We start from the raw sequence: 12,339 nt of genomic DNA, 5'->3' as shown, positions 1-12,339 counted from the left end.
ACCACTGTACTCCAGCCTGGCAACACTGGGCAACAGAGCAAGACTCTGACAAAAAAAAAAAAAAAGGATCAGATGGGATCAGATGCAGGCAACAAATTGACAAAACTTTGCATGCCACCTTAGATGATATGGATATAAAGATGGCACACCACAGGTGAGAGAGCCCTGCAGAAGGCCACCTCCGCTGGCAAGCAAGAACTAAAGAACCCCAAAAGGCTCTGCCCTGGCTGTGGCTAATGCATACTTGTGACATCCCCTGGACTTCCTGCCCTCCATGCGCCTTAGTCTCCTCCATCCCATGTAATAGAAACAGTAGACTCTGTGCCAAACGGCTTAGAAAAATAAGAAAGCATGGTGCAAAGTGAGAGGTTAGAAGGTCAGAAGAGTGGGAGGTGCAGACCCTGGGCCATGGCAGGGAAGAGGCTCCATCTGGAGAAGAAAGTCTGGGAGGCCTGAGGTGTCATTAATGAGGTCCCAACAGACAGGGCTGGGCGTGAGCTTGCAGAGCCAGCCCTCCTCCCCCTCATGCTCAGCACACTTCAAATTAATAATTAAAATGCTTCCTGTCAAATTCCAGCCTGACACGTAATTAGAGCAGCTCCAGGCTTTAGGCAATGGTGATGAAAACAGCTCTTGTTAGAAAGAGACTTTTCTGGAGATAAGTGGGGTGAGAATCAAGAATAGAACCTTCCTCCCAAAATTTCTCCATCAGGGCCTCCTCTCTGTCTGCATACGAGATAGATATGGATGGGGTTTTCCTTCTAGCCTAGGGAGAGGCTGAGAGATGGGGAGGAACCTCAGTTTCCCCCTCTGCACCGGGAAGAGATTAGACAAGGTATGATCCTACCTGTCCATGAGAGGGCAGCTCAGGGATTTGTGTAAGAAGGAGGGTAGGCGGTGGCTTCTTGGAGTTTCAAAGGCCAGACAGACAGATCTGGCGGCCAACTGCAGATCCTAACTTACTCCCAACCCACCCCACAACATGTGCACACAAGGCATTGCCATCATGTCCTTTCCATCCAGGGCCGCTGGGGAGCAGCTGAGCTCAGCTACCAACTGTTCAGTGGCCACGGCATCCCAGTCCAGGTTCCTCCCTAGAAACCCATGGCACTCATCACTTCCTTCTGGAGTACAGCCTTTCCCCATTCTTATCAATCAAGTGGGACAGAGACCGAGGAGTCCTAGCTCCCAGCTTCTGGGCTTCTCAGTGCCCCCGGGGCATAGGTTGGAGGTGCTATCCATGGTTCTAGAGAAACTTCCAGTTTTCAGCTTCTTCCCATGTCAGGAGTTCTTCCAGAGCCCTAACTGGCTTGCCTGATCCCCGAGACCCCTCTGCCAGAGTCCAGTCCCTGAGCTCTATGACACTGTCACACCACACTTGCCGCCAGGCCTGGCCCGCCCTTGGAGGTCCTGAGAGAGGGAAGGGATCCCCACTGCTCAGCTCATTCATGGAGAGCCTTGAATGCCCACCCTGGGGTGTCACCGTGATGGGCCTGCCCTTAGGAGTTTGGGAAATGGAGCCCGTGCTCAAGTTACCTATTAGAAGAAAATCATTTTAAAGCAATGGTGTGTTACTTCATTGAAGCTGCCTTCATAAATATTTTAAAGATGTTTATCAGGAAAACTACAAGAGGAGACAGGAGGTTGCTGAGGTTGGGAGGAGTGGTGCCCCACAAGGGCTCAGTTGCCACTGCCACCACTGCTGCCAATGAAACATGTGCTTCCTTGGAGGGGCTGGTTCTGTGGGGGCTGCAAAATGGAAAAGCCCACTGTGTTGGGTTGCCTCACCACATGCAGGAAGTGGCTGCTCAGATACCCACGCTCTTGTCCTCAGATTGAACCCCACAGAGGTGTATCACAGAGTCCTGTGGACACAGAACTGAGCTGGGAGCAGAGCCTCCTGGGTCCTAGTCTGAGCTTTGCTCCCACCTGCTCCCAATTCCTCCCCTTCTAGAGCTCAGCAATATTGTGGAAAAGGGGCTTTAGGGTCCCTTCCTCAGCAGGCTGATGTTTCCAAGTTTGTGGATACTGACCTTTGCTTTCCTGTCTTCACTCTTATCTACCCTCTCACCCCGCCAAAGGCACACATCCATCCAGGGCCACACACATGGGACCAGGAGCAGCCTCAGCGGCAGGTGCACAGGGCCTGACAACTGCCCACAGGAGCCCCTCAGCCCAGGCATGTTGGCCTGCCTCGCCCCACACCACCAGGCAGGCAGATGCCGGGCTAGGGCCAAGGGAGAGGCTAAGAATGGTGTCCTGACTGCTGACCCAGCATCTCTCACAGGGCTGGGCAGGGGTGGGCTGTGCGGCAGGGATGGAGGCACCACAGCCACCTCTGACACGGCTCCTCTCCTTGAGAAAGAGCTTGTTTTTCCTCCCCAAGCCGAAGCCAACAAGCCCATCAAACTGAGAAAGCAGAATCGATCTGCAGGCCAGGGATCTGCAGTGCTGGTGCTCAGGGGGCCATGGCTGCTTCTCTTTTTGCCTGGGGCTACTTCAGCTACCATCTTGGGCTGAGCAATGAGAGATTGCCTCTGCTTCCACCCCCATCCTCCCCACACACATCCTGTCTGACCATCCAACCCCTTCCTATTGGTCTCAGGTCAAAGCTCTCTTTTGTCCTGGCTGAGTCCAGGGCCATCTGCCCAGATCTGTCCATTCATACTGTGTAAGTGCAGGTGAGGTGGCCCCGTGAAGGCTCTGTCCTTTGGGCAATCTCTGTCCATTTTGGTCAACGAGGGAGGGGAAGGTACTATTCCTGACCCTATTTTACAGATGGGGTCTACAAGGACACCGAGCATTTAGTGCCCAGCTCCCCTAACGGTTAGCAGAGCATGGGAGTGGGTGAACAGAGGTTGGGGAGTCCTCTCTAGTAAACAAATTTTAAAAATGGCTTGCAATTACCGTATCAATTGTTTCTGGGTAACTAAGAGCTTCTAAAAGATTTTTAAAATACATTATTCCTTTAAATAGGTGAAGCACCCTTTGGCAGCCTCATTTACATTGTTCATTTGCTGGGAAATCCTTTATTCATGGATAGTGTAGAAGTAAACTTCAGCCTTAGTTACTTCCATTCAGAGACCTGAATTAATGTGGTTTGGGTACCTCCTGCTTGCAGCAGACCAGAGGACAGGAGCTGCTCTGTGCCCGGCTCTGGGTGTGGGGGCAAGCCAGAACTGCTCTGGGGAGATGAGTTCCCAGAAAGCAATGAGCGAGCAAGTGCTTCATCGTAGCTATGAAACATGGAGTTGCAGAGATCTGGGGGGATACATAGGAGGGAGTGTGTAGGATCTGCATAGGCAGAGGAGAGAGAGGGCATATCCAGGGATGGGGGGAGCTGGAGCAAATGCTTATAAACACGATTGAATATGAAACATGCAACTTCTGTCACTCGCCAGTCATCTCTGTCCCCTTCTCCCTTATACTTCCCCCTGACTCCCTCATCACCCATCCTGCAGACAGAACAGAATGCACTCTCTTCTCTTAGCACTGCAGAGCCCATTCCAAAAATGTCCTAGGTCCAGAACCCCTGGCTGCCAGCACATTCTCCTGTTGGGCTGACCCAGATCCTCCTGGCTGCAGTGGACAGGAGGACAGTGAGAAAAGCAGCACAGATAGAGACACCAAGAAAATCAGCACCCTGGCCATGCCTCACAGGTCACCAAGGCCCTCAGCATGGTCACCCAAGGAGGCTGAGCCCTCTACAACCTGGCCAGCTTCAGTTCCCGGAACGTTTGCTGAAACTGCTGTCAGCGAGCACATGGACTTCAATGCAATTACAAAAGCTCTAAGAACAAGAAGTGCATTCATTCATTAGTAGCAAATTACACTAAATTATCTTAGCAAATAAGGCAAAATGTCAGTTCAGCGGCTGGCAGGCTCTGCAGATACATCAGTCCCTCTTCCCCACCTCCAACAATGGGGCCACACTCCACAGGGACTTTTTAGGAGAGGATATTGAAATATGAGGAGCAGGAATGAAACAGAATAGGGTATAGACCAGCACCCAGGGAGCATTCTGGCCTGTAAATTATGGTAGATAGGTAGGCAGGTGGACTTCAGATGGGTGAGTTTTGAGACTGAGGAAGAACTAGAGGCCAGAGAGCTTCAAGAAGGAGGGTGGGGGTGGTAGAGGAGAGCTGCTGTGCTTCAGTCATTCTGGATACTGCAGGGCTGCAATGTGGTAGAGACCCCAGGATGCCCTGATTCTGAAGCACGTGTGAGATGGGAGGTGGGGGAGAGCAGGAAAAACATGAAGGCTATTATTTCCCTGAGCCTGGCACACAAATGTAGACTGACGGCTACAGGGAGCAGGACAGATGGTCCTTCCCTCCGCGGAGGACATGGTGCTGGAGGGCAGAGGGAGTCCAAAGCAGCCATGTGGCTATCCACATCTGGAGGCCTGGGGGCGACAGGTGAGAGACACAGAGGCAAAAGGGAGGCTGTGAGAGGAGGAGGGGGAGGGGACGCTCAGGAGTAGGCAGGGCTCCCCATTTCCTAGAGCTAAAAAGGACTGAACCATCACCAGTGGCACCGCATCCTTCATCATCATTCTCCCAGAGCCTACGTGTCTGGTCTGAGTGAGTGCAGGAACTCAGGATGCCTGTTCTCCCCCGCCCCACAACACAGGGAACAGGGCCCCCTTCTTTCTGAATTAAACATTATCACTTCCCTCAACCTTCCTTGCTCCTGTATTTTCTGTGCTTCCCTTAGTTAAAAAAAAAAAAAAAACGCACGGAGTCCAATATGGTGATCACTGAGAATAGCTAGCTTACCTAAGAGGTGGTGTCTCAAAGGTCTCTGCTCAGGGCTGTCTTCCGAATCCTGTTTCACATCAATTTATAAGCCAGACTAGGGCCAGTGGCATATGCACATCAAATATTTAGCAATAAACTCAATCAATTCCATCAGAACTTCTGGGGATGGAGCCCAGGCACCATTTACAACTCCCAAAGTGATTCTAATGGACACTCCGGGTTGAGAACCACTGGACTAATGGGATCAGGAGCTGTATCACTAGGAACATAGTGCCCAGGACGCGGGAGGTGAGAGCTGATCTATTATGAGCTGAAGCATCGTGATCCATGCCAGAGCCTCAATCTGCAAGGGACGCTGATGAAACACATCCAGAGGAGGGCGTTTGGGTGCAGAAATCATATTAGCTAAGGAAGGCTGAGGGGCAGGGGATATTTTGCTGCTCAAATGCTGGAGAAAGGCTGAGGGCAAAGGTCACAGACCCTCTGTCTGAGGGCCGGGTTATGGCTCCTCTATGAGACTCAGGTGTTTCTCTGTTCTAACAAAGCTCTGCCTCATTAGTAATGAAGTAGTGTCACCATAATTACCTGGAGCTGGCAGTGCCAAAGGTTATGAATACTCTCTGACACAAGTGCAAGAGATTTAACCTAACCTGAGCCACCTGCATCCAACAGGATGCTGGCCAGGCACAGTGGCTTTCGCCTGTAATCCCAGCACTTTGGAAGGCTGAGGCAGGAGGATTGACTGAACCCAGGAGTTTGAGACCAGCCCAGGCAACATAGCAAGACCCTGTCTCTGAAAAAAAAAAAAAAAAAAATTTAAGTTAGTCAGGTGTAGTGGCAGGCACCTGCAGTCCCAGCTACTGAGGCAGGAAGATCATGAGCTCGGGAGGTTGAGGGTGCAGTGAGCTATGACCGTACCACAGAACTCCAGACTGGGCAACAGAGTGAGACCTTCTTTAAAAGAAATAAGAAAGAAAAAAAAAAAAAACCCAAAGATGCTGAGAACCTTCCCCCATCAATTACGGTGCTCCGGGTGCAGGGCTCGACCCTGGCACACACTCACTCAGACCACAGTGCTGGGCCCACATAACCCACCAGGAGGCAGACACACTCACCCAGGACTGGGGTCCCGGGATCCCAGACAGCTCCTGGGAACGGAGGCAGCGGCAGTGACAGACAGATGCTGAAGGGCAAGGTGGTCCAGAGCAGATGGAAGGGATAACTGCAGGCCCTGTACGCTACTGAATCAGGCTCCACTCTGAAGTCTCCGAGAGCCCAACTGGATGTGAATTCCAAGTACCATCTCTACCCTGTCTAGAATCAGTTTTTCCAGCCACCCTAAGTTTTCTTCACTTGCACATTCTTACTGCCACAGGGACTGGCTAAAAAGGCAGCTGAAACAATTGGCAACTCTCCCAACACTTAAAATGTATCCAGAGATCCCACTTCTAGGGCTCCATACTGTAGAAACTCGAGCACAAGCCTGCATTATTTGTGTCTAAACTGTAGGAACTAGCAAAATATAGGCTAGAACAGCAGTACTATGAGATACTATGTAGCCATTTAAAAAGAACGAGGGAGTTCTTTGCAAGAAGCTAGATACAAAATAGCATGTACTGCACAATTCCATTTATATGAAGTTCAAGAATAAGTAAAACTAATTGGTGAAAGCAGCCAAGTGGGCAGGGCTGTTGCTTGGGTAGGGACACTAGGGAACTTTCTGGAATCCAGGAACCGTTCTATATCTTGATCTGGGTAGTGGTTATATGGGTAGAGATTTGTGTAAAAATTCATGGAGTCATACACTGAGGATTAGCATCTTATAAATACTAGAGGTATGTTACACATCAATATAGAAAGCAAAGAGGATGAGGACACTTTAGAAGAATTGACTTGGGAAAAGAGTAAAAACAGAAAAAAGCATTGCATAATGTTTGATTACCAAAAAAAAAAAATATATTTTTTGTAAATGTGTAAGACTGGATACAACAGTCTAGAAGGAGGCCAGTCTAGTAGCAGAGCCAGGATTGAAAGTCAAGTGTCCTGACCCCCAGCCCAGGCTTCTCCTGCTGCCCAGGGTCTGCGAGTTAAGCAGAATGCTCCAAGCACACAAGTAGAAGAGGCAGGATGATCCAGATGCCCTGGCCATACCATTTTCACCCCTCCTCCCAGTCTCCTTCCTCTGGGTGGTGAGTGGTCAGATCCACTAATTGGTCTTCAAGCCCTGGTTACAAATGGTCCTAGAGGCGAATTCTGGTCACACCTTGAGCCAGGCAAATGAACCTTGCTCTGTCCTCTTTTAATATGGATGTGACACCTGCAGGCTACAGCTTGTCGCACTGTGAGAATTATTTCTCCATTAAAATGCAGGAGTTGGAGCTTTGCCCAGGAAGGGCAGCTAAAAATACTGCTGCCCAGGGCACTTGTCACCAGAGGACTTAGTTGCCACTCTCTTTACCCCTAAGCCTCCAGGCAAGTCCCACACCTGCTGGGTCCGTGCCCAGAACACTCGATGCAGTCATATGTCTGAGCCTTATCCAGCCCTGTCACAAAGAAAAAGCATGGGTTCCTGTGCCTGTTTTACAGATGAACAAACTGGGCTTCAGACAGCTTGTTCCAAGTCACTGTGCTCAATCTACAAAATCACCTAAGGAGCAACAGTGCGTGGGCCCGACTGCAGGGAGGGAAAGAATAGCCCCTCACGTGTGCCCAGCACCTAATGGTTTGCAGTGTCTTTTTATGTTTATTTATTTTTGAGATGGACTCTCACTCTGTCACCCAAGCTGGAATGCAGTGGCGCGATCTCAGCTCGCTGCAACTTAGACCTCCTGGGCTCAAATGATTCTCCTGTCTCAGTCCCGAGTAGCTGGGATGACAGGCACGTGCCACTACACCCGGCTTTTTTGTATTCTTAGTGGAGACGGGGTTTCACCATGTTGGCCAGGCTGGTCTTGAACTCCTGACCTCGGGTGATCTGCCTGCCTCAGCCTCCCAAAATGCTAGGCTTACAGGCATGAGCCACAGCACCCGGCCTGATTGCAGTGTCTTCTCACCCACTTTGTCCAACCCTCTCAACAGTGTTTTGAAACAGGAACTATTACTGTCTCTACCTTACTGGTAGGGACTGAAGCCCAGTGCGGTGAAGCAGCAAGCTCAAGGGCAAACAGTGGGTTGGAGGGGCAAAGGCGTAAGTCTTTCAATCCTAATACCCACCCAGAGCACCAATGACAGGACCTCAAGCAACATGACTGATCTCACCCCTAGGGCCATTAACTTTGTAACAAACCCTGCAGTTTGTAAAGGGTGCCACATACTTTTTGGGAGATGACCTGTCACCCCTATTTAATAGATAAGGAAAGTAAGGCTCAGAGGTATGAAGGACATGGACACAGGTTACTAGCAGAGGCAGGACTGAAAGTCAAGTGTCCTGACCCCCAGCACAGGCTCCTCCTGCTGCCCAGGGTCTGCAAAGCTCCAGGCTGTCCCAGTGCCAGGACACTGTCATCCAGGGGCAAACAAATGCAGTACCCTAGGCAGGCTCCCAGAGCCCTGAATCTGGCTCTCTGGAAGCCTGCATGCCTCCTCTCAGTCTTTCAAAGTGGAAGGTGGTTAAAACCTCAGTTCTGTTCTTCCTTTTTTCTTTAGAGACAGAGTCTTGCTGTGTTGCCCAGGCTGGAGTGCAGTGGTACAATTACAGCGGATTGCAACTCCTGGAATCCTCCTAACTAGGATTACAGGTGTGTGCCACCACACCTGGCTGATTTTTTATTTCTGTGCAGAGACAGGGTCTTGTTATATTGCCTGGGCTAGTCTTGAAATCCTGGCCTTAAGCGATCCTCCTACCTCAGCCTCCTAAAGTGTTGGGATTACAGGCATGAGCCACTGTGCACAGGTGGCTATTTTTCATACAAGAAAGCCAAGGCTCAGAGAAGGGAAATGTCCTGCTCAGGGTCATAGGGCAGAACTCTGTCCTGGGAATGGACCTCTGATCCCTGGCCCGGTGCCCATCCAATTGAGTCAGCCAGAAACAGCATTCAGAATTCTTCCTGGTGCCAGCTTCTTACTGAGTCTCAGCTTCCCAGTCTCTAAAATGGGTACATCAGCAGAGGTCCTAAACAAGCCTAGGTTTGAGTTTTCTGAGGGAAAGAAATTGGGTGATGCTTCCACTGGGAGGAGCCCCATAGAGTGACCAAAGGGCCTGGCTTTCTGGACAACCAGCTTCACTTTATCCAGGGGGAACCTGAAGGCAAGGAGGGAGCCAAATGGCCTTGGAGATCCAGTGATTTCAGGACGGTGAGATAAGGAGGGCCAGGCTTCAACATCCAGGAGAGAATCCTGCCGGTTGAGGCCTGGGGCCCACCCTGCTTCCAAACACTTCACAGAGAAAACGTTTCTTACAAAGACATTTATTTTCCCCAAAACATACCTCCAGTTTACAAAATCCCTCCGAGTTCCACATTTAAATTAGAAGTCCTCACATCTTCCATTCCTGGGGCAGGCAGAGATGACATCCAGAAGGCATCAGAACATCTGAAGTCTCACTCTACTGGAGGCTGGGAGCTGGCCAGAGGCAAGCCAGGAAAAGACTGCCCCGGCCCCAGAATAGCACCATGGTGGGGGCGGGGGGCAGTCCCCTCTATGTCCCCAAAGCACTCCTGGCCCTGCCCTGCCCCGGGCTCTGCCTCTTCTGCTGCTATGAAAGGTCCAGAGGGCCTTGGTGCCTGCCCACCTGCCCACGCCTGCACAGACACTTTGGATACCACCAGATTCTCTAGCTGTGGTGAGGGGCTATGTCCCTCTCTCCAGGTTTCTGCCCCAACCCCATGCTCTGGGTAAGAATTAGGGGTGGGGTGGGGGTGAGTTATCCAGGAAGCCTTGAGCACAGAGGAGGTGTGGAGCAGGGAGCGAGGCAGGGACCCCCTGCAAACCGCAGCGTGCAGTGTAGTTAGTTGTCTGTCTCCCAGCTGGATGGGGAGTCCTTGAGGGAGGAACTTGATCTTCCCAAGCAGGGCCCCCAGCACCTAACGCAGTGCTGACATCTGTAGTTGCTCAATAAACATTAACTGAATGGATACATGAAAGGAAAGGAACAAAGAGGTGGGAAGGCAGAAGGACAGAAGCTGACCCCCAGGGGCCCCATCACAGATCCCCGGAGAACCAGTGTGACCAGCACATGCTTCCGTGGGGAGGATGGGCAGGGGAGAGGGGCACTGCAGAGGAGGCTGGGCCGGGGGGAACCACACGTGTTCCAGCACGTGCATCTGCAGGTCTCTGCACAGCTGTGCAAGTGGTGGGCGCAGAGTGCCCACTGTCTTCATTTGGGGCAGAGAGGGAAAAGGCCAGTATTGGAGGAAGGAGGGGAGAGGAAACAGCTTCTAGACTCCAGGAGATGCTGAGGCCACATTGTCCCTGTCTGAGAAGACAAGATTCTATGCAGGTGGAAGCCGGGCTGAACATGATCACTAGTGTATCAGGGCCATTGGCCATTGGAGAAACAAGGCCAGGGGTGACTATGCATCGTGTCTTTGGTGAAATAAGGCAGGGGGTCAGTCAGTCTGAATATTGCATCTTTTGGAGAAAAAAGGCAGCCAGATGGTCCACGCAGCACTGGAAGAAGAGGGTGGCGATGTGGTCAGTGTGCTGTGTCGCTAGGAAATGTATGTACGGTGAAACAAGGCAGCAGGCAGGATGACTTAGAGAGATAAGGCTGTGGGTGGTCTGTGTACTGTGTCTGTAAGAAATAAGGCAGCAGGATGACTTGGGAATCATGTCCATTGGAGAAATAAGGCTGCACAGTGGTCTCTGTATCACATCCTTTGCAGAAGGAGCCCACCTGTCAGAGCAGGATGCATCTGTTGGGGGCAGGGGTCACAGTGCAGCTCCATTGCAGCCAGAGGGTAGGAGCTGTAGGGAAGGGCAGCAGCTCCCTGGTCCTCATGGTCAGGCTAATTCTTGTCCATCATCTTCATTTCATGAGGGGAAGAAAAGAAAAGGGATGGGAAAAGCATTAGATGCCAGAAGCATCTATTTTGGGGATCGTGCCAGAAGCCCAGGCACCTGGTCACACTTCAGGTGGGGAGTGTGTGTGAGACAGCAGCCCAACGGAGAGCCCCCATGCTGACCACTGCCCTGGAGGCCCAGACACAGATGCAGGTGCCAGGCATGCCGGGGCACCTGAGGGGGACCACCTCACACAGCCCCCTCTCAGTCCCCACAGGTCCACAGCCCTACACACTTCCCTTCACTCCCCTCTAAGTGCAACACTTTTCCCTTCTCATCTCCAGATCCCATTCACCCTCCAAGGCCAGGCCCAATTCCCTCGTCCAGCAGGCAGCATACCCAGTGTCCCCTCCACACTGGTTTCCCTGAGAGTGACACGGCAGGGGCCCTCCTCCTTCCCCCGAGCTTCCTGTCTCCATGTGGAGGGCCATCCCAAAGACTCATATTTCAGACCCCACTCTGCATCTGGAGCTGAATGGAGACTTGGGAAGAAGGGCTTGGGCCCTGCCCCTGCCCTCGCCTTCACCCATTCTTGCGGCTCTGTGTGTCCCTGGGAAGAGGAGCTCTCCCATCTGGGCACTGCCTCTGTGGTTGTCCAGCATGGCCAAAGACTGAAGGGGCAGGCTGCCTCACCAAGGAGCAGGATTAGGAAGCAAACTGGTTTGTCCAACCAGGCCAGAAACTCTTCAAAACCAAGCTGACTTTTTTTTTTTTTTTTAGATGGAATCTCGCTCTGTCACCCAGGCTGGAGTGCACAGGTGTGATCTCAGCTCACTGCAACCTCCGCCTCCTGGGTTCAAGTGATTCTCCCGCCTCAGCCTCCCAACTAGCTGGGATTACAGGCATGCACCACCACACCCAGCTAATTTTTGTATTTTTAGTAGAGACGGGGTTTCACCATGTTCGCCAGGCTGGTCTTGAACTCCTGACCTCAAATGATCCACCCACTTCGGCCTCGCAAAGTGCTGAGATTACGGGCGTGATGCACCACACCTGGCCTAAGCTGACACTTTTTATCTCCATCTGCCCAAATCTTCTATGGTTATTTGATTCTGAACAACAGGAAAGAAATGACTTATCTCCTACATTTCCAAATGTCATCACTGACATTATAACAATAGGCCTCATAATGACTATGGACATTTACTAACCACCTACTGTGTACCGGGGACATGGCTACCCAGCTGAACATTTCTCTAGCCTCCCCTGAGTTAGGGCTCATATGCCTGGGTTCTGACCAATGGGATGTGACACAGGCTACTTCCAGTCAAGTTCTAGAAGGAAACATATCTTTCCTTTTTCTCCCTTTGGCTCTGGAGGGGGTGTGTGAGCTTGAACAGCTTCTTAGACCTAGGAATGAAAGCTTGAAGTTGAAGAGGGCAGAATCCAGGTAAGCGGAACCTGGCTTCAGGTCATCAGTGGTTTTATGATTACCTATGCTGACACTATCACAGGAAGGAGGAATAAACTGTCCTGGTTAAGCCTCTGTCATATTTGGGTCCCATTAGAGCAGATGGGACCTTGGTTACTCAGCCCTCTGCCATCTCACCACGGGGAAGTTGAGGCTGCTCTTCTGCAG

General features: G+C 51.4%; 2 protein-coding genes across 2 annotated transcripts in view; one reads left to right on the top strand and one right to left on the bottom strand.

The window, feature by feature from the left end:
- NPTN (neuroplastin) overlaps positions 1-12,339 on the top strand; it is a 416,039-nt gene that overhangs the window by 254,324 nt on the left and 149,376 nt on the right. The window lies entirely within an intron of this gene.
- Positions 9,155-12,339, bottom strand: part of CD276 (CD276 molecule) — a 30,425-nt gene continuing 27,240 nt past the window's right edge. Inside the window, exon 10 of the mRNA XM_050797744.1 lies at positions 9,155-10,723. Within this exon, the coding sequence (XP_050653701.1) occupies positions 10,701-10,723 (23 nt within the window). The 3' untranslated portion in view covers positions 9,155-10,700. The remainder of the gene's footprint in view (positions 10,724-12,339) is intronic.

This window comes from Macaca thibetana, chromosome 7 (genome assembly GCF_024542745.1).
Source record: "Macaca thibetana thibetana isolate TM-01 chromosome 7, ASM2454274v1, whole genome shotgun sequence".
Taxonomy (NCBI): Eukaryota; Metazoa; Chordata; class Mammalia; order Primates; family Cercopithecidae; genus Macaca; species Macaca thibetana.
The sequence above is the reverse complement of the archived record's forward strand: the minus strand, read 5'-3'. Positions and strand labels throughout refer to the sequence as shown.